The sequence below is a fragment of the Amblyraja radiata genome, chromosome 28 (genome assembly GCF_010909765.2).
Source record: "Amblyraja radiata isolate CabotCenter1 chromosome 28, sAmbRad1.1.pri, whole genome shotgun sequence".
NCBI lineage: Eukaryota > Metazoa > Chordata > Chondrichthyes > Rajiformes > Rajidae > Amblyraja > Amblyraja radiata.
Window position 1 is genome coordinate 27,038,214 of NC_045983.1, and position 23,511 is coordinate 27,061,724.

The 23,511-nt window shown below is 44.0% G+C and overlaps 1 protein-coding gene across 1 annotated transcript in view; it reads right to left on the reverse strand.

Annotated features, from left to right (window-relative positions):
- auts2 (activator of transcription and developmental regulator AUTS2) overlaps positions 1-23,511 on the reverse strand; it is a 1,005,438-nt gene that overhangs the window by 539,019 nt on the left and 442,908 nt on the right. The window contains 1 exon segment of the mRNA XM_033046152.1: positions 10,606-10,641. Within this exon segment, the coding sequence (XP_032902043.1) occupies positions 10,606-10,641 (36 nt within the window).

Genomic DNA, 23,511 nt, shown 5'->3' on the forward strand with positions numbered 1-23,511 from the left:
AAGCTTTTTGCTAGTTATGAATATGCCTCTTTCCAGATAAATTAAATTAATTGCATTACATTTATCTTTTATGGACTAGGGTGGCACAGTGGTGCAGCGGTAGAGTTGCTGCTGTCTTGCAGTGCCAGAGACCCGGGTTCGATCCTGACTACGGTTGCTTGCCTGCACGGAGTTTGTTTGATTCTCCCCATGACCTGCGTGGCTTTACTCCAAGATCTTCGGTTTCCTCCCACACTCCAAAGACGTACAGGTTTGTAGGCTAATTGGCTTGGTATAAATGTAGCATTGTCTCCAGTGTGTGTTGTATAATGTTAATGTGCGGGGATCGCTGGTCGGCGTGGACTCGGAGGGGCGAATGCGCCGTTTCTGCCTTGTATCGCTAAACTAAAAGCTCCAGTGTGTACAAGAGCAAGAATTAACCAAGCTTGTTCAATCAACGCCGCTACTCCATTACTTCAGTGCACAGTCAGAAGATGACTCGTAGTCTGAAGAAGGGTCTCGACCTGAAACGTCACCTAATCCTTTTTCTCCACAGATGCTGCCTGACCCGCTGCGTTACTCCAGCATTTTGTGTCATCATCGATGCAAAGACCATTTTAACATCCCTTGTCCTTGAAGCACAAGTCCCAACCCAAAGCGGATGTAGAAATTTGTCTTTGATCACCGGCACTGCACAACGAGGATTCACCCCCTACGTATTCAGGTTCAATGATTGAAATGGAACTCGATTTACAGAAGATAATACAACAGCAGGTCCAGACCAAATGTTTCGCACCAGTAAACAACGACAAACTTATCGTTCAAGATTCATGATTAATAACCTGCAGTGTCAAAATGAAACCAAATGAATGATGCTTTCGTATTAACTTTAGAGCAAGTTCAAACTTGCCTAGAAACGTTTCCCCAATCAGTTATGCTATGCCATGAAGTTGTATCAGTGGGTTGCATCCCTTCTCTGAAATTCATTTGTCCTGACAGATTTCTTCACAATTATGGTTGATGCTACATTTATCATATTTGTGAATCGTTGTTCTAAATCACAGACTACTTGAATAACTTTGACAAGGTACGTGCAGGGAATGGAGAGGTTTGTATGGATCGAGTGCAGGCAGAGGAGGTTAACTTCACTTGGGCATCAAGTTAGGTGTGGACATTGTGGGCCTTGTTTGTTCTCAGACACTGGTCAACTCTCCTTAGACAGTCCCTCGTGGTCGACAACAACTTCCTTCCACTCAGGGTACGCGGGCTCTGTTGACAGATCAGTCCGAGGGTCTCCAATGAGGTAGATAGTCATTCAGGGCAGCAGTTGTGGTAGGATGGTTCAGTTGCCTGACAACAGCTGGGAAGAAACTGTCCATGAATCTGGAGGTGCGCATTTTTGCACGTCGATACCTTTTGCCCGATGGCAGAGGGGAGAAGAGGGAGTGGCCTGGATTCGCCTGGGACGCGCATGGGGTCGTTTGGTGGTGGCAGGTTGGCAGGGGACTTCACTGGAGCTTTAATTAGAACTATGTTCAGGAAAAAGATAAGGGGCGTTCAACTGTGGAGGAAATTTCAGAGCGATCGGCTTGCTGCCTGCCGCAAGGAAGGCCTTCACGAGTGTGCTCCCCAAACAACTCCTCCCAGTGGCCAAACTCCCAAAGTGCAGGGTGAATTCTCTCCATCCATAGTTGTGGCACAGCGGACATGATCTTCATGCAAGACGACGCAACCAACCACGGAATAACTACCGGGTCTGAAGAACAGCACTTCAGCTTGTCACAACAGAACATGTCCAAGTCTGTCTCCATTATCAAATGGTGCAGTGGACATGATCATCATTGCAGGGAGCTGCGCCAGTCACTGACTAACTACTGGGTCTCGGAAAAAGCTCTTCACTTTGTCATAACACAAACTGTCCAGAGTCCGTCTCCATTAAAGAAACGGCCTTTATTTCTGCTCAAAGAAATCCATCATACACAGTAGCTCAGCAGCATGAAAACATAAAATTACTTTATGCTGGTGAGACTGTCGGATCAAATCCTGGAGATGCCAACTCTAGTAAGAGCTGTCCAGTCAGAGTGCCAATGACCGGTGACTGTTCTGCCTGATAGTGACGTGACGTGTCCGACGCTGCAGTGTGATGGGTTCTGCGGGTTTTCAAGTGCACGGTGGGCGCAGAGAGGAGGCACCAAGTGGCCACGCACTCATCTCTACTGATCCCGGATTCCCTGAGCAGTTCTGGTGCCGCACAGGATGAGAGGATGTACGATCTGGCCAATTCCCGGCGGGGCAAGGGGTGGGCAGCGTAGGAAAAGTGAGGTGAACAGATGATCAGAAGAGACATTTGCCTGAAGCAAATACTGACAGTACCGATTCGCAAAGGACTTACTCGGTTCACAAAGTCATAAGTGATAGCAGCAGAATTAGGCCATTCGGCCCATCGAGTCTACTGCCATTGTCTATTGTTCGCTAGCATCAACCAATGGGATGAATGGACTCCATTCGTGCCTTTAATTACTATCAATCATTTGCAAGAAGAAGATGATGATGAATTTGCAAATAGGTTCATAGGTTATAGGTGCAGAATTAGGAAATGTGGCCTAACAAATCGACTCCGCCATGGCTGATCAACCTCATTCTCCTGCCTTCTCCCTATAACCCCTGACACCCGTACTAATCAAGAATCTTTCAATCTCCGCCTTAAAAATACCCATTGACATGGCCTCCACAGCCGTCTGTGTGTATTCCAATGTATTCCACAGATTCACCACCCTCCGACTAAAGAAATTCCTCATCATCTTCTACTGAAAAGTGCGTCCTTTTATTCTGAGGCTGCGACCTCTGGTCCTAGACTGTCCCACTAATGGAAACATCCTCTCCACATGCACTCTATCCAGGTCTATCCTGAGATTGGAAGAAAGGGATCGATGTTGAGAAATATTTATTAAGTGCTGAAGTATCTAAGTTATAAGTTTGCCAATCTCATTTTTTTGATGATACCAAACCTATTGAATTTGAAAAACAAGACATGAACGCTGTTTTAGGAACTCTGATGTTTCATTGAAATGATTTTTTAAATGGTCTTTAAAATGATGAGAGGGATAGACAGAGTTGACGTGGATAAGCTTTTCCCACTGAGAGTAGGGAAGATTCAAACAAGAGGACATGACTTGAGAATTAAGGGACAGAAGTTTAGGGGTAACATGAGGGGGAACCTCTTTGCTCAGAGAGTGCTAGCTGTGTGGAATGAGCTTCCTGTGAAGGTGGTGGAGGCAGGTTCGATTTTATCATTTTAAAATAAATTGGATAGTTATATGGACGGGAAAGGAATGGAGGGTTATGGTCTGAGCGCAGGTATATGGGACTAGGGGAGAATACGTGTTCGGCACGGACTAGAAGGGCCGAGATGGCCTGTTTCCGTGCTGTAATTGTTATATGGTTATTGAGAAAAATATCATTTCTCACCTGGGCCATATGGCAGATCACAGATTGCATTGAGCATTGCAGTTCCCTACTGCTCAGCACAAACCTTCCCTTTTGTCCTTTAGCTGAGCTTAGCTTAAAGATACAGTGTGGAAATAGGCCATTCGTCCCGCCGAGTCCGTGCTGACCAGTGATCCCCGTACACCAGCACTATCCCACACACTAGGGACAATATATAATCTTTACCAAAGCCAATTAACCTACAGACCTGTACGTCTTTGGAGTGTGGGAGTAAACTGGAGCACCTGGGGATAACCCATGCAGATCACGGGGAGAATCAAGAGAGTTTTATTGTCATGTGTCTCAGATAGGTCAAATAAATTTCTGACTTGCTGCAGCACAACAGAATATGTAAACATAATACCGAACGGGAGATAAAAGTTCAGTGTGTCTATAGACCATAGACCATATATATACACAATAAATAAACAGATAAAGTGCAATAGTATTAATAGACTGTTGTTCAGAGCTTATTTGATGTTGTGTTTAATAGCCTGATGGCTGTGGGGAAGCAGCTATTCCTGAACCTGGATGTTACAGATTTCAGGCTCCTGTACCTTCTTCCTGATGGCAACGGAGAGCTGAGTGTGTGGCCAGGATGGTGTGGGTCTTTGATGATGTAGGCAGCCTTTTTGAGGCAACGACTGCGATAGATCCCTTCGGTGGTGGGGAGGTCAGAGCCGGTAATGGACTGGGCAGTGGTCACGACTTTCTGCATTCTTTTCTGCTCCTGGACGTTCAAGTTGCCGAAACAGGCCACGATGTAGCCAGTGAGTATGCTCTCTACTGTGCACCTGTAGAAGTTGGAACACGGGTCTCAGGCGCTGTAAGGCAGCTACTCTACCTCTGCACCACCCCTGTTCCTCCTGTGCTCTCCCAATTATGCTCTTTAGCCTTTGTGTCACCTCACCCAGTCTTGTTGTTACCCCCCTTTTCATAGATAAACATTGTCGCAATGCCCTACCCCATAGAACATCTTTCACCCCCAACATCTCTCTGTACTCTGCAGGGGAGAGGGGAGTCACTAAGCAGACATTATTACCATCGACCAACACGATGGAGATAAAAATAAATAATAAAGTTGGCCAATACTGAAAGATTATGGCCAATCTTTCACTCAGTTTGGAGAACTTTGTAGCAACATCTGAACGTAACGTAATAAAGATTCCAAAAGATATTGAATAAAATAACCAGCGATGTAATTAAAGTCAAATCAGAGAGTTATTGTCTGAGATTCTGGGGAGGGTCATGTCTTCAGCCTTGGGTATAAGCAGAGTAAAAACGAAATACTGGGCTTCTTAAAGCTTCACCAGTATATCACAACTTCATCCATGTATCCAGTGAATGACAACGTCAGGGCAACAAAGCACAAAACAGATTGTTAAAGCTGAGACAGACGATCTGGATTGATTTACGACATGAGAAGATTTACCTTAATTTCCCTGCCAAACACCTTCAAGCCCACTGCAAATGTTTGACATTAACAGCGTAGAATGACTGCAAATCGTGGTGGACGTCAGGTCCTGAATTGGACCGAGGGTTGCCACATCATGAATGGTTTCTTTCTTTGTAGGTGTTCAGCCTCCAGAGAGTTATCATCAGATGCTCATAATGACCAGACTAATGGGATCTTTCTCAAAGGTTGACAGCTGGCTGCAGGTTGCATCTCTCTATCCAAGACTGCAATCAATTGCTTATAAAGAGATTAGGTGTCTAGATTGACCCTACCATTGATGGGGCAGCAACTGTCAACTCTTCAACAAAGCACCATCCTTACCAAATGACCATTTACAGTTTGGAGCGATCGAGATGCGAATTCTATTGCTGGGATCAACTGTACAATTTAACTCATCGAAAATATGCGTTTAATAAATGTCCAAACATATTTTGGTAAGATATAACAAGCCAAGCACAGCTGCTTTCTATTTTCTCCATGTGCATTACAAGAAAATGTGGATTGTGTTGTAAGTTGGCCGACTTCCAATGCAACTTATCCTCATGACAAAGAATTTCTTAACTGCTTCCAACAATTTGCAAAACCAGAATAACGTTTCTCTTAAATAGCAACAGAGGGCCCTTTTTGTTTGGAAACTGAATAGGTGGCACTGCGCAATGATGGTTCCAGCACACAGTAAACTGGGAGAAATAGTACACTCTTTGTGTAATAGGGTAACCTTCTTGGGAAAACAAAACTCCGCTGAGATGCAGGGAGACGAGATTGAACTGTTCTGGCCAGCTATCAACAGGTTCCAGTTGAAATTACTTCAACACCAGTTTATATCAAACTCGGTTGCTTCAACTGGCATCAATCAAGACCAGTTCACACCAGTTACGCAAATGAAATAGAATAAGCCTCCATGGATTGATACTTCCATCACATATATAAATATATAGGGTAACATATCTTTCAATGTTTCAAGAACGATCGAATGAAATGACTGTAAAGTAATACAACGTGTGATTCTTGATTAGTACGGGTGTCAGAGGTTATGGGGATAAGGCAGGAGAATGGGGTTAGGAGGGAGAGATAGATCAGCCATGATTGAATGGCTGAGTAGACTTGATGGGCCGGATGGCCTAATTCTACTCCTATTCCTTATGACCTTATGAGGTGCGGAGTTGTACTTACTGGGATATCAGTGACTGATCTGTGGTTAAATTTGGGGCCTGACACTAGCAGTGAGCTCTGATCAGCCCTGGACGCATTCTCACTTGCCTGTCAGAAAGTTAAGGACACGAAGTGCAGGAGTAACTCCGCAGCTCAGGCAGCATCTCTGGAGAACCTGATAGGTGATGTTATGAGTTGACCCGAAACGTCCCTTATCAATAGACAATAGACAATAGGTGCAGGAGTAGGCCATTTGGCCCTTCGAGCCAGCACCGCCATTCAATGTGATCATGGCTGATCATCCCCAATGAGTACCCCGTTCCTGCCTTCTTCCCATATCCCCTGACTCTGCTATTTTTAAGAGCCCTATCTAGCTCTCTATTGAAAGCATCCAGAGAACCTCCAGAGTGGACAAGCCCAGCTGCTCCATTCTCTCAGCATTTGACAGTCCCGCCATCCTGGGAATTAACCTTGTAAACCTACGCTGCACTCCCTCAATAGCAAGAATGTCCTTCCTCAAATTAGGGGACCAAAACTGCACACAATACTCCAGGCGTGGTCTCACTAGGGCCCTGTACAACTGCAGAAGGACCTCTTTGCTCCTATATTCGATTCCTCGTGTTATAAAGGCCAACATGCCATTTGCTTTCTTCACTGCCTGCTATACCTGTACCTATCGATGTTCTCCAGAGATTATGCTGAGATACTCCAGCACTTTGTGTCTTTCTTTCAGTTATTTTATAATGATTAGCATATGCATCCACAATGGACGACCTGGGTAGCCATATCAAGGATCCAATCTTCTGCACTTCCTACAGATTTTTCTTCTTGGTTTCAAAGCAGCAATTTAATACTCAAATGAGCTGACGTTAAAGGTCTTCAAATGTGTCCTCTTGTGTATTAACCAGCATCTGCAGTTCTATGGTTCTACAGTTGGAGAGTTAACCTTTCCAGCTGGTATTCTGCAATTTTAACTTTCAGAATCCCCAGAAATAGATTTATTTTGCCTCTGTAACTCAGCATTTCCACCAATGGTTGCTGCCCCATTAATAATGCAAAAATGGAAATACAAACTTACATAACCCAATCTCATACTCATACTTACTTTATTAACCAAGTATGTTTTGCAACATACGAGGAATTTGATTTGCCATACAGGTTATCCCTTATCCCTGGCAACTTGACCTGAAAATGGTGTCAGGGGTTATGGAGCAAAGACAGGAGAATAGGGTTGAGAGGGAAAGATAGATCAGACAGGATTGAATAGCGGAGTGGACTTGATGGGCCGAACAGCTTAATCCTGCTCCTAGAACATATAATGAAATAAATCTAGATATGAAAACATATCTAGAATGCACAGATGAAGATTGATCACCTGGGTGATACACCTGAAGTCCTCCGTGGATCACAAGCACAATGTTGCCGGTCTTAGGAAAGGAGGAAGGAAAAGCCAACACAGAAGGAAGGGGGTGAAAACAAAGTGGGAACTATCGAGATTGTTTGCAAGTGTGCTGGAATTAAATTTCTAAGCATGGATACTTGAATGTTTTTGCTTAAAAAATATAATAAGTAATTGTACTTCTTAAATCAACAAATCAGCAGTGTTGGAATATGCCATAAATCTTGCACGCCAACATGCAGTGCACACATTTTTCAAGCTTAATCCAACCCTTCACTTAATTTTAGCAGCACTTAATGTACCAGGGGAACTAATCCTACTGCATAAGCTATTTGGAATTAGGTTAAGCGACCTCCAAAATGTAAAATCTCTTAAATATCTGTAACCACTGAGAACACCAGACGGACTAGAATTTAAAACTTCTTGGGTTTAAATTGGGATCTTTGGAAAGACTCCAGATAGAAGGCAAGCTGGGAACGATTACTTTTAGTTGCGGCTTATAGTGGCTTTCTTCAGAGCAGAGGACCTCGTGTTGCCTCGGGAGTACCCGGCTGAGCCAAGGCTGAGCATCTGTCTTCCAGGGGAATGAAGGTACACTTTCCGATCATTTAAGTGGCCCTGTAAATAGGATCATGGATCGCTGAGATTCCACCCACTTCATCAAACCACCGATAATGCAGTGAGCCCATCAGCCTTCTTTCATTGCCATGAAAGATGTGATCAAATTACGAATTCACTGCAGCTCTGGTTTTGTTGAGGACAGCCAAGTCATCAAATGCTTGCTGAAACAAGAGAGTAAAGGGCCTGTCCCACTTGGCGAGTTTTTTCGGCGACTGCCGGCGTCATATCAGTGTCGCCAAAAGATTTTGAACATTTCAAAATCCAGCGGCGACAAAAAAAATGTTGCGACACTTGAGGAAAGACCGCGCGTCAATACGTCATCACACCGCAAATTCTTTGGTGACCTGATCATAAGAAAGATCACATCATTTAGTTGATTCTTGAAAATCCCACTTAAGTGTGAGAAGTACAGGTCCACCATCAATTTTCCAACAACTGGTGGTCTTTTAATCTGGATAAACTCCGAGAGCGCACTTGAAATCCTCCCCCCCACGCGACCCCGGAAGTCCCCCGGAAAATATGTTGCATCTGCAGCCGATCCCGATCTAATCAGGACTTCTGCGGCCGATCCAGGGGTCAAATTTGCACCCAGGGTTCTGGAACTCCAGCCCGACCAGAGCCAGCAGATCCGTTCCCAGGGCTAACTAGTGAGTCCGACTTTGCATGCCAGGTATCCCGACAGGACAATGATTTTAAAGTAAATGTCATATGGACCAGCAATGAAAACCAACCAATTTTCAATGTCCTGGGTTATTGTGATTGGGAATATATTGCCTGTAGTGTCGGTGGAAGCAAACTCAAGAGTGACTTTCGAAGGAACAAATACTTCAAATGAAATGCAAGGACTAAAGAAGAGCAAGGTTCTGATAGCACAGTTCTTTCAAAGAACTAATAAAAGTTTGTGGGCCAAATGGCCTCCTTCCCTGATGTGTAATTCGATTAAACTGTGAAGTTTGTCTGATACAGACTTTTAGACATATTTTCATGGGTTATCTTTGCCTGGTTCCCCTAATGTGGTCTTGACTTTAATCTTAAACATAACAAGATTTAGACATGTTTACCAGTGGTGAATATACAAGATGTGTGGAACACATTGCATTTATCTTAATGCTAATTGTCACTAGGGTGAGGCTGGTTTTTGGTTGAAATCCTACAATTTAAAATGGTAAATTCTGTCCAAATTTGCAATTCAAAACATCACGATATTCCACAAACTCAAAACAATCTCAGCTGAAAGAAATACCTTCTTTGATGCATGCTATGCATGTTAAGCTTTCAAAATGAATCACTCCAGGTAACAAAGTTATTATTGAGCGACATTATTATTTGTGGGGTGCTAATAACTCCATTAAATCATTTATTACAACGAGAGACTGGCAAATGTTCCAAAACCGTGTGGGGCTGTCAGAACAACAGTGATAATGACCACTGCTGTTCTGTTCATTACTTTCAGCAGAAATGGATTCCAGTATTAATATAATGGCTCTTCCATTAACTTTATATGTTTATAATGACCTTCAGAGGTACAGTAGCTCTTTTACCATTACAGGCACTAATATGACATGACCTTGAACATTGCACAAATTGTCTGGTGCTCTCCATTAAGAGAAAATAATGCAGCAACATGTTTATTACAAGGCGTGATTGTGTCAGAGATAGTGTTAGTGAGTGCATTCTAAAATCTCAGAGAATTCAGTCGCCTAACGATAACAGGATCGCGCCTTCGAAATAAGGCGGGCATCCCGAGCAGTTGTTTGCGGAGATGTGGGAAAGAGTCAGAAACACTGGCATTACCTCAATGCTGCCACACCGCCACGATATACGAGACGTGGCAACTTCCAAAATAAATTCAGCAGGTTGTGAAAAACTGGTGTCTTTTACACCTAATGTTGTGTGTGTGTTGTTTCGTGGGTTGTAATTATCGAGCATGAATAGAATACTTCCCAAGGACCAGAGGAGTTTACACACACTCCTGTCTTGCTAGTTTTGGTACATTCTCTCTGATTTGCACCCTTGTCAAGCAAGAATTGCTGTGCAAAATTCACTTCAGTAGCACTGTAGTCCTTTTAACCAGCTTGGCAGCTTCTGCCTTCTGAAGGCATGCTTCTTTTTTTTTTGTTAAAAAGAGAGAAGTCTGTTGAATAATAAGTAGACTGAATAACAAGACCAGACTTGGTTCCAACAGAATATTCTCTGCATATTAATGAAATTTCATTCCAGAAATGACATTGACAGTTTCAATGTTGTTTGCCACTGGCTTCCCAATGGGGAACAGTCAGTTAATACAATGACAATATAATTGCAATTCCTTCCTCATTAGGCAATGGAAGCCTTGCATCTTTGCATGACCCTGTAGTTACCAGTGCCGCAGCAATACATTTACTGGAGCAGCCCCCAGGGACCATGAGGGTTCTTTTACTTGTCCCTGTTTTAATACCAAAACAATCGAAAGGCATAATGGGCTCAAACACGAGAAATTGTACGGTGATTGCAAATTTGCATGCGTACTCACAAAATAACCTGTTCCCAAACTGGAATGAGCAGAGCTCTGCAAGAGAACACAAGGGAAGAGAGGGGGAATTAGCGATCACATTTCACATCATTCTATCCTCATGAGTTCATTAGCGGCCCTCGCAAGCTTTCATCACAGAGCATCAGCGTTTGTGGGACAAGCCATTGTCAGCTGCTTTGCAGCAAGCTTGTATGGTCTCATTTATTCCTCTCATCAGGATTGAGAGGCAACACTCGATTTACACATCTCCACATCTCTGCGGCAGCTGTAATTGCCAATTTACGTGACAGGCAGCCGGGTAATGATGGCATCTATGCCTCGCGCTGCGACTCGAGCAGACGACCGGCGAGTGACCTCTGCGGCTTCTTGACATTCAGTGGCGTGGTCTCCAGTTAGTGAGTCAAGGTTGCTGGGCCCTGCTGCCGTCACCGTGCAGCGGAGGCAGATCTTCAAGAGGGACCAAAGGACTAAATGACTCATTACAACTTGACCCGGTGGGTCAATGTATTCACAGAGAGCATTTACACTGTTTAGAACAAAATTAGCTGGTTGTCAATAACTCTTAACAATATGTTTGAGAAAGTTACCATTCCGGAGCACTTGAAAAACATGGCAGCATTAACTCCAAGGCAAAATTATCTGTAATTTTCCCAAAGCTAATAGCTTGCATATAGAATGGTGCACAAGAGTGTACATAGTCAGACAACATGGGGTGAGCAGGAGGCCATTCTGGTCCCTCGAACATCCATCACTGTTCAGTTGGAGCATGGCTGATCCATTTGCATTTGTTCCGTTTGTATTCACGGTCTTGTCAATAAAAACTAAAAACTGAAGCTGACATCGCCTTGACAACTCTTTGGATGGTAGCTCCACCTTTCCCCTTCTCTACACGTATCAAATGACTTTACTGTAAGACTCTAGAGATACACAGTGGGGAACTAGGCCCTTCGGCCCACTGCATCCGCGCTAACCAGAGATCACCATGTACACTAACCTACACACACTAGGGACAATTTTACAACTTACCGAAGCCAAGTAGCCTACAGACCTGTACGTCTTTGGAGTGCGGGAGGAAAGTGAAGCACCCAGAGAAAATCGACACGGTCTCAGGGAGAACGTACAAACTCCGCACAGCCAAGGCTCCATGACTTCACCCTCAGTGGTCGAGTTCTAATTTTAAGCTTTTGCCTCCTTGCTCTGAATTTCCCTGCTGAAGGCAAAATATTTTTTTCTTTTCCACCATTTCCAATCCTTCAATCTTCTTAGATACCTTGATTATATTATCCATTAACTTTCCAAGGCAAACACGTCTTGTCTATGTACAAATGAATGCTTTTCACCTCAGTGTCACTCTGGGAAAGATGTGCTTCATTGCTTCCAAAGTCGATACATCAGTCCTGGGTTTTATTAATCCTGACATTGTCTTTATTTGAATGCAATGTAGCTTCCACCCTCCAACTCCAGGGCGTTTGAAATGAAGGCTATTTTCCACGAACATTTTATTTTTCGTACCTGTCCGATGATTTTAAGGATTTTTGTATACTTTTTGCTAAAATGCTCTGCTTTCTTTCCTTTAGACTTTTAGAGATACAGCATGGAAACAGGCCCTTCAGCCCACCATGTCTGCACCAACCAGCGATCACCCCATACACTAACACTATCCTACACTCTAGGGACAATATTACAACTTACCGAAGTCAATTAACCTACAAACCTGTCCAGTCTTTAGAATGTGGGAGGAAACCGGAGCACCTGGAGAAAATCCACATAGTCACAGGTAGAGCGGACCAACTCTGCACAGACAGCACCCGTAGTCAGGATTGAACCTGGGTCTCTGGCGCTGCGAGATAGCAACACTACCACTGCGCCATATTTCAATACTAAGTTTGAATCGTTTTAATATCTTTACTTGGCCCAAAATTTGACACTGGACTTGCACACGTAACACAAAACGAGGAAGAGGTGTAAGCTATTCTATCCTTTGAGCCAGCATTGGTCACCCATAATGCCGTGGCTGGTTTTGTGACATTTTTGGACACGAGCACATAACTCTCCATTATACTTGTAACCAAAATCCTGCCAGACTCAATCCTTAATTCATTCAAAGACTGATCATTCTTAGCATTGCGCATCCCCTCTGAGTGAAGAGATTTCTCCTCATTGCAGTTTAAAGAGCCATAGAGTCACACAGCGTAGAAACAGGCCCTTCGGCCCAACCTGCCCACACTGACCAACATGTCCCACCTGCCTGCGTGTGGCTCATATCCCTCTAAACCTGCCCTATGTATGGACCTGTCCAAATGTTTCTTAAATTTTGCGATGGTACCTGCTTCAAACGCCTAGCCTAAGAGCAAACCTTTCATTCAGAGACTTTGACTACCTCTATCATTCTAGCTTCTATCATATCTACACCCAAGAATCTCATAAGGGTGGAGATCTGTCTTGGATTGCACACGTAAATGCTTGTTACTGTAGCTCATGCAAATTGAAGGCTACCTGTCACGTTCAACTCTACTGCAGTCAATGGAACTAGAAGTTGTAAACGTTACCATATCAGACCTTTAGCGCATACAACACAGGATATGTTTCAGGAAGGTCATTTCTCATTCTCCACCTTGTAGAAAACCATGGGCTGAAATATTTTTTGCCTCACAAAGTTCAATACAGGATTGGAATCACATGTGCAAAAACGCAGCCAAAATGGTTCCAATCGTAGTGGATTTGTTAAAAACAAATTACTGTTGTCGATCTACTGTATCCGTTGTTCAAGATGTGGACTCTTATACATCGGAGAGACCAAACATAGACTGGCCGATCGTTTCGCTGAACACCTTTGCTCAGTCCGCCTGAACCCACCCAATTTCCCGGTTGCTAAACACTTTAATTCTCCTTCCCATTCCCACCCAGACCTTTCTGCCCAAGGTCTCCTCCATTGTCAGAGTGAGGCTAAACGCAAATTGGAGGAACAGCATCTCATAATTCGCTTGGGCAGCTAATGGCCCAATGGTATGAATATTGATTTCTCTCACTTCAGGTAGCCCCGGCATTTACCCTCTATCTCTCCCCCACTCAAGTCACACTAGCTTCCCGTTTTCGCCCAACAAACAGCTAACAATGGCCTGTTTCCTTTATCATCTTTACTTTTTTGTATATCTTTCATTCGTTGATCTTTATCTCTCTACATCATCGTCAAAATCTCTCGTTATCCCTATCCCTAACCAGTTTGATGAAGGTTCTCGACACGAAACTTCACCCATTCCTTCTCTCCAGAGATGCTGCCTGAACCGCTGAGTTATTCCAGCTTTTTGTGTCTATCTTTGGGTTAAACCAGCATCTGCAGTTCCTTCTGATACATTGGTGCCTTTTATTCCAGTAACTGGTGTAAATATCCAACAAGTTGTTACTGATAATGTTGGGGAAAAAAATGATTTCTGCACATTTGCACAGGCAGGAGGTACAAGACAGAGACTCAAAATAAAGGAGTTGATTGAATTCAGAAATAAAAATCCATAAAATATCAGTATTGAGTAAAGGTTATAAATAAAATATGTAACAATGATATAAATTCACACCTGCAGCGAAAGTGAGAACATAAAGCCTAGATAATAAAAGGTACACAAAAAAGCTGGAGAAACTCAGCAGGTAATAAAATGTTGGTTTAGGTTTATTATTGTTACAGATACCAATTTTATTACCAATAAAATTATAGCTAGGATAGATAATCAGAATCATTTTTCCTGGGCAAGGGTTTCTAAAATTAGAGGGTGCAGGGTAAAGATGAGAGGAGAGAAAGTTAATTGAGATCTGTGGAGTACATTTTTCACACAGAAGTTAATGAATATTTAGATCGAGCTTCCAGAGGAGGCAAGGGAAGCAGATACTCCCGACAATGTTCAAAAGACATTGGGAGATGTACATGAAGAGGAAAGAGATATATCAATGTCAGCTAAATGTAGGCAAATGGCAAGTACCTACTTTAAATCTGTCATGGAATCACACACCACATGAAGTGGGCCAAACATACATGTTTCTGGGCCATGACAGATTGAAAGTGATGGGCAAAAGATACATCTGGGCATGTGTGGAAGAACCGTTAGTTATTACTTTCTTACGTGGAGAGTGGTGTCCTCTGGAACCTACTGCCCATAGACACAGTGGAAATAGAGTCAGTGAGGGATTTTGAAAGGGATGATAGACACAAAATGCTGGAGTAACTCAGCGGGACAGGCAGCACCTGTGGAGAGAAGGAATGGGTGACGTTTCGGGTCGAGGCCCTTCTTCAGAAAGAGGACCGCGTAATCACTTGAAGGAAAATGACTTGCAGGGCCGTGAGGAAAGAGAGGGGGAATGAGTCAGAGGAGCACTGAATTGATAGCTCGAATGGCCTCCTTTGGTGCTGCAGCAATTCGGTCACTTTATAAAGTTACTGGTTTCTGAATAGTTGCTTGCAAAAGGGAAGTTGGAGGATTTTGATTTATTTTTACTGGATACTCTTTGCTCATTATTTGACAAATTGATAACTAAAACCTCCTATTTATGACTTATCATGTGACACATTTATGCAACTTATGTGATATATTTTTGACATACAAGACATTTGTGAGGCTGCACTTAGAGCACAATTTTCACTGTTTGGTCCACCCGGCGTTGGGAAACATGCCATTAAGCAGGAATGAGTGCAGAGAAGATTTACAAGGATGTTGCCAGTACTCGAGGGTGTGAGCTATAGGGAGAGGTCGGGTGGTTTGAGACTTTATTCCTTGTCGCACAGCAGAATGAAAGGTGATCGTACAGAGGGGTACAAAACCATGGGGAAGGAATATGTAGTAAGGAACTGCAGATGCTGGGTTACACCGAATATAGACACAAAATGCTGGAGTAACTCAATGGGACAGGCAGCATCTCTGGATACCGAAGAAGGGTCTCGAGCCAAAACGTCACCCATTCCTTCTCTCCAGAGATGCTGCCTGTCCTGCTGAGTTACTCCAGCATTTTGTGTCTATCACTGGGGGGAAATAGATAGGAAAAAACATAAAGAATTATCACTGTGAGACCGTCCGTTTTTCATGGGTTAAATTGACTTTTACATTGTCTTCACCGAGATGGTCTTTACCTTGAAGGGACAAATTGTAGGAGCTTTGTAATGAATAAGCTAATTGAACAAAACATTCAGGGCATCATCAGTTAACACGTGAAGCTGGAAACTGTTGAGAGATCCTGGTTGGAGCCAAATGATAACTGCAATTGGATGCAATGAGGCAATGGGGTAAATTAGGAAGGAAAGCCAGTTAGTGCTTGGCCTCTAATGGTCTTTTTGCTTACCATCGATAACTTCCAAATGGCAACCCTTCAGTAACATGGACCCGCTCAATCTGGCCAGCGAGATTAACCAATTTGCAGTGCAAAATAATTTAATCAAGGCAATTCGGAAAGTATGTTCCTAATCCCCCCCCCCTCCCTCTCGAAGAAAACACAACACCACATCCAATTTGGTAAATCCATCTGTGACAGTGTGAACAATACTCTTTGAGCTATTTTGTAACAAACTTTAAAGAGGCTGCACATTTCCAGTCAGTGGCAAGCACGATGTGAAGTGACACCGCGCGATTGATATCCGTGCTGCGCCGCCGCGCTAAAACGTACTATGGCGGGAGGAGGTCAATTCCCCCGGCTGTCTGCCGCTCCTACGACCAAGTCACACTTCAATTACGCCACTCGTTGAAACCACTGTAGAGCATTGCATGTACAGATTGCAACGCAATGTTATTACCACAACATCAGTTGGAGAGGGGGGGGGGGGACGACAACATCAAAAGGGGGAGCTTTGTAACTTTGTCAGCGCCGTAGATGGCTGCTATTTGTGTACATTGTGCATGCACGCAAAGAATCCCACTGTGCCTAGTCACATGTGACAATAGAGTATTCCCATTCCTATTCTGCTGGTAGACACAAAATGCTGGAGTAACTCAGCGGGACAGGCAGCATCTCTGCAGAGAAGGAATGGGTGACGTTTTGGGGCGAGACCATTGCCGGAGTAGTGGGTGGGACAGAGATAAAATGTAGTCGGAGACAGCAAGACTAGTGGGAGTACTGGGAAGGGGGAGGGGATGGAGAGAGAGGGAAAGCACGGTCTTCTGCAAAAGTATATTCTGGTGCCTGGGTTTATGATGTATCCCCTTCAAGGTTCTCCAGATCGTTGTTTAATGACAACGTAGGCTCTGCTTCAGTCGCCGTGTTTTATTGGGAATAAATCCAGGAAATTGCAACACCAGTCTAATTGCTGCAAAGTTTATTCTGGACAGTCAGTAATGCAAAAGTTTAAAAAAACTTTTACTTTTGTTCTCATTTTTCTTTCCGACATTATCCTCCATTGACTTGAAAATCATTTTATATTTTCATCCCAATTTGTAATTCTACCCACCTGCACTATTCATGCTGGCACCTCTGTTGACATACGCATCGCCCTCTGTGTGAACACCTTGACCCTCGTTAGGGTTTAATGGGATGATGTCATGGTTGAGGATCAGAAAAGGTGGTGACATGGTGACTTTTTTTTTTAAATTAGGAAGGATTTTGTGAACCAAAACCATCTGCCTCCCTTTATTCCCTCCTGTTTTGCATGTCTGCTGAATACCTCTTAAAGACTAGTCTGAAGAAGGGTCTCGGCCCGAAACGTCACCCATTCCTTCTCCCCATATCCCTCCAGAGACAATAGACAATAGATGCAGGAGTAGGCCATTCGGCCCATCGAGCCAGCACCGCCATTCACTGTGATCATGGCTGATCATCCACAATCAGTACCCCGTTCCTGCCTTCTACCCATATTCCTTGACTCCGCTATCTTTAAGAGCTCTATCTAATTCTCTTGAAAGCATCCAGTGAATCGGCCTCCACTGCCTTCTGAGGCAGAGAATTCCACAGATTCACAACTCTCTGGGTGAAAAGGTTTTTCCTCATCTCAGTTCTAAATGGCCTACCCCTTTTTTCTTAAACTGTGGCCCCTGGTTCTGGACTCCCCCAACATCGGGAACATGTTTCCTGCCCCTAGAGTGCTCAATCCCTTAATAATCTTGTATGTTTCAATAAGATCCCCTCTCAACACTAAATTCCAGAGTATACAAGCCCAGTCGCTCCATTCTTTCAACATAAGACAGTCCCGCCATCCTGGGAATTAACCTCGTCAACCTATGCTGCACTCCCTCAATAGCAAGAATGTCCTTCCTCAAATTTGATGACCAAAACTGTACACAATACTCCAGCTGTGGTCTCACTAGGGCCCTGCTGCCTGTCCCGCTGAGTTACTCCAGCTTTTTGTGTCTATCTTTGGTTTAAACCAGCATCTGCAGTTCCTTCCGACACAAATGCCTCTTAAACATTGTTGTTGCATTTACTTCTGCCAGTCCCCCTAGTAAAGCATCCCATGTACCTACACCCTTTCTGTAAAAAAAATAACTTGCCTCAGAAATCTCCATTAAATCTTCCCCCTTTCTAAGCCATCTAATATATAACATTTCCACCCTGGGTGGAAATTTTTTTTCCATGCACCTCATCAGCCTTTGATGCTCCAGAGAAAACTATCCGAGTTTAAATAAATTAAACATAAAATGCTGGAAATACTCAACAGGTCGGCACCTCTGGAGAATGAGATAGAGTTAACATGAAAGGTAATTGACCCAAAATATTAACTCAATGTTTGAAGAAGGTTCTCTACCCGAAACATCACGCATTCCTTCTCTCCAGGGATGCTGCCTGTCCCCGCTGAGTTACTCCAGCATTTTGTGTCCATCTTCGGTTTAAACCAGCACCTGCAGTTCCTTCCCACAGGTTTGTAGGTTAATTGGCTTGGTGTAAGTGTAAATTGTCTCTAGGGTGTGTAGGATAGTGTCAGTGTGCAGGGATCGCTGGTCGGTGCGGATTTGGAGGGCCGAAGGGCCTGTTTCCACGCTGTACAACTAAGCTAACCTAAACGAAACTAAAGAAGGGATATGAATCCACGACCACAGCTATTAATATTGCCCTCATCGCCCAGTGAGCCGCGCTTGTCACGGAACAGAGCCAAGATAATGCCTCTGCCAAATGCTACAGTCCCTCCTGGTGCCAACCCTAGGCTATGGGGTAACAGCAGCTTACAACAGATGGCAGAGGTCTCAGTCTCCTCCCACGGCGAAGCCCTATCCCAGACTAATAAATCTGGCTCCCGTCACCATTGTTGGCTTGGTTTTCCAGGGTCTGCAAAACTGGTTGGTGAGCATTTTCAGCAGCGTGGCCAAAGGGTGTCAACGCTCGCTGCGCGGAGCACCACAGAGAGCAAGTCACCTCGTGAAGCAGACACCTCTGGAGGAACACGCATGGAAACACCGTCGCTGGAAGGTCCCCTGGCACACACACCTCCCTTGGAATGTCGGCACCGCTCTCCTCCAATGTTGGACCTCACAATTATTAAACTCTGCCCACTGAGCCACTCTCTCCAAGAGCGGCAGCCAATTAGTCGGTAAAGTCAGATCTCACCACAAGTTTTTCTTTCCCCCCCTCGGCAGACAGGAGAGGAATATTTCAACCTGTTAGTCTGAATTGGGACAAAATTGATAACACATATAATCACAGTGCTCCTGACGTTTTTGGAAGTATATAGGCTACTCATGCATGGAAGATACTAATTTTTCTCACCACTATCGGAGCCACGTCTACAATGTGGCCAGGATAATGCAGTCATAAGGTCCAGGAGCAGAAGTAGGCCATTCGGCCCATCAAGTCTAATCTGCCATTCAATCGTGGCTGATCTATCTTTCCCTCTCAACCCCATTCTCCCCATAAACCCCTGACACCCTTGCCAATCAAAAACCTATCAATCTCCACCTTAAAAGTATTCATTGATGGCCTCCACAGCTGTCTGTGGCAATAAATTCCACAGATTCACTGCCTTCTGACTCAAGATATTCCTTCTTTTCTCCTTTCCAAAGGAACGTCCTTTTATTCTGAGGCGATGGCCTCTGGTTCTAGACTCTCCCATTAGTGGAAACATCCTCTCCACATCCACTCTGCCCAGACCTTTCATGACTCGGAAGAAGTTCCATGAGGTGTTCCCCTCATCCTTCTAAACTCCAGTGAGGACAGGCCCTGTGCCATCAAACGCTCAACATATGTTAACCCAGTCATCCCAGGCATGTGGGCAAATACAGCAGGTATAATGGTTCAAGCCGCACTATCAGGCAATCCGTTTTCAATGGATTCTACCCATTTGTTTCTTGGTATACTAGCACTAGAGAGATAGAGTTAATATCCATGGCAGATCATTATTTTTTTTTAAATAGTCATTCACTTTTATTGTCACCAGATTGCATGAGTCTACCATTAAAATACAATCAATCGCCTGCAATTGATTAAATTAAAAAATCATACTGGGAATGACAGATTTTAAACGTATAACCTATGAAAAATTCATGCTGCTGAATTCCTATTCAAAGTTTGAACGATGGCTGGGTTTAAAACTGCAGGCTTTGTAAAGATAACGCACGTATTTTCTCCGCTACAGCTAAAGAATCTCCATTTAAGCCGCTTCCTTATTCGCCAATTTTTAATAAGCGCAATCTATTTCACTTTATCTTTCGCCTGAAGTTAAGCTGTCAAGGATGAAGATAGCGAGGGTTCTGAAGGGATGGATAAAAGATGAATGTTGGAGGAGCCTCTTGGCTCTCATTATTACCAATTCAGACTAAGTAGCAGCCTTGTTCCTATGTCACAAGCAACCAAGGGCTGGCAAATACCAAATTGGTAATTTCTTCACGTATTTCTTTACCGACTTCTCCATAACTTGGAGACATATAAGTGGCCCGGTCGATCGAAAACACTCTCCCTATGTCAGAAGGCAGTGGATTCCAATCTTCCTCCAGAGAAATGAAGGCTCTGTGGGACTTTGGCTGGGCCGCATTTGGAGTATTGTGTGCTGTTCTGGTCGCCCCATTACAGGAAAGATGTGGAGGCTTTGGAGAAGGCTTACCAGACCACAGGTGCTGTCTTTACGGAGTTTGTACGTTCTCCCCGTGACCCGCGTGGGTTTTCTCCGAGATCTTCAGTTTCCTCCCACACTCCAAAGACGCACAGGTGTGTAGGCTAATTGGCTTGGTAAACATAAGAATTGTCCCTACTGGGTGTAGGATAGTGTTAATGTACAGGGATCGCTGGTCGGCATGGACCCGGTGGGCCGAAGGGCCTGTTTCCATGCTGTGTCTCTAAACTAAACTGAAAACTAAAATGGCATGTTCACAAGTTATAGGAGTAGGATTTGGCCATTCGGCCCATCGAGTCTACTATGGCTGATCTCTGCCTCCTAAGCCCATTTTCCTGCCTTCTCCCCATAACCCTTGACACCCGTTCTAATCAAGAATGATCATGACCATAAACATCATTGATGTACAGTGATCTTGTGGTCCAAGTCCATAACTCCCTGAAAGCGGCAACACAAGTAGATAGAGTGGCAAAGAAGGCATAAGATGTGCTTATTTTCATAGGTCAGGTCATTGAGCATAAAGGTTCAAAGGTCAGTTGTCCCAATTAAGGTACAGTGAAACTCGAATTACCATAAGTATGAGCGACAGGAAGTCATGGTGCAGCTTGATAGGACTTTGGTTGGGCCCATTTGGAGTATTGTGTGCAGTTTAGTTTAGAGATGCAGCGCGGAAACAGGCCCTTCGGCCTGTGTCACGTGGCCACATTGTCTGCTGACCCTCACCGCAAGAATGTACATATAAAATTATAAAAGGACTGGACAAGCTAGATGCAGGAAAAATGTTCCCAAAGTTGGGCGAGTCCAGAACCAGGGGCCACAGTCTTAGAATAAAGGGGAGGCCATTTAAGACTGAGGTGAGAAAAAACGTTTTCACCCAGAGAGTTGTGAATTTGTGGAATTCCCTGCCACAGAGGGCAGTGGAGGCCAAATCACTGGATGGATTTAAGAGAGAGTTAGATGGAGCTCTAGGGGCTAGTGGAATCAAGGGATATGGGGAGAAGGCAGGCACGGGTTATTGATTGGGGACGATCAGCCATGATCGCAATGAATGGCGGTGCTGGCTGGAAGGGCCGAATGGCCTCCTCCTGCACCTATTTTCTATGCTCTAACATGTTGTAGATATATTGACTTGCTGGTCAGCCCTGATATTAAATGACAAGACCCAAGCAGTTCATTTGGTCTTGCACGGCTTCATATATCAAAAAGCCGGCATATGAAGAAAGATATCTCTTAGCTGAGCTGGCTGTCAAATCTATTAAAGGCTTTGAATATTTTTGAACCATCTTCAAAAACAAATATAAATTTGTGAAGGAATTAAAATATGGGAAAGATTAATAATAATGCAAAGAATTAAAAATTAAATCACTTAACATTTAATTGAAACACTTAACTAAACTCATGACTCTGTGACTCGACTAATTAAAGCGGATAAATGAATTAATAGTTATGATTTTCTCACAAAACTACTCTTCAATCCCACACCGAGTCTCAGTTCGTGCAGGTTCAGTGGGCATATTTTCCGGTTAAGCAGAATGCTGGAGTAACTCAGCGGGTCAGGCAGCATCTTTGGAAGAAAAGGAATAGATGACGTTTCGGGTCGAGACCCTTCTTCAGGCTGGGAGTCAGGGGAGAGGGATACTGGACATATGAAAAGATACAATGAACAAATTGATGAATGGTATGAAAGGAACACATCAAGGCCAGCCAGATGATCAAGGAAAGATGGAGCCCACAATGATCCATTGTTGGTTGTGGAGAGGGTGATAGCGAGTGGATACAAACAGTGAAACTAAGCAGGACAACTGTGAAACCTGTGGGCCATCTATTGTGGAGGAGGGAGGGATGGAGAGAGTGTGGATGTAGTTAAGTGCTGGGCAACTGTGCTTCATTTAGACTCCTCCATTCAGGCACTAGCAGGAAAACCTCAAATTGCATTAGAGGAAATATAACTGAAGGGCAACAGCAAGTTTGGAACTTAAGCATTTTTTTTCGTAAATCAAAACCCTGTTATGAATTAGATTCATAGAGCCATACAGCACGGAACTAGGCCCAACTTACTCATACCGACCATGATTCCCCATCAACGCTAGTCCCACGCCCGCGTTTAGACAATATTCCTCTCACACTTTCTTATTCATGTACGTGTCCAAATGTATTTTATAAGTTATGATAGTACCTGCTTGTTGGGGGGGGGGGGGGGAGTCACTCAGTCTACCCCACGACAGAAAGGGGAGGAATTGTAAAGTTAATTGGCTTGGTAAATGTAGCGGCTCGTAATGCTAACGGCAGGTACTCGGAAAACGCGGAAACCTGTGAACTTTTTTCAACAGTGTGAAAAATTTCCAAGAGTAAAAAAATACTCGTGATGAAGTTTGATTTTTTTTTTTTAACTCGGGAGAACTCTTGGGTAAACTTGCATTGTGGGACAGGGGCATTAATGTGCAGGGATCACTGGTCGGCGTGGACTCAGTGGGCCAAAGGCACTGTATCTCTAAACTAAACTAAACTTAAAAGAAGGGGGAGGAGTTGTACAGTTTGATAGCCACAAGGAAGAAGGATCTCCTGTGGCGTTCAGTGCTGCATCTTGGTGGAACCAGTCTGTTGCTGAAGGTGCTCCACAGGTTGACCAGTGTATCATGGAGGGGGTGAGCTACATTGTCCAGGATGCTCCGCAGTTTGAGGAACGTCCTCCCCTTCAAGACCATCCCCCATGAATCCAACTGGGAGGTGGTCTTGGATTAACGTTTTCATTTTGTGTTTGGGATTCTACAATCTGTCGGTGCTGCAAAATGCAACAACTGAGCCACAAACGTTACTGTATGAATGCCCCGACTGAGCCCGAGCTGTATTAAAATCAGCTGAAAAAAATTTACCTCAGCGTACATCCTACTGAAGGTCTA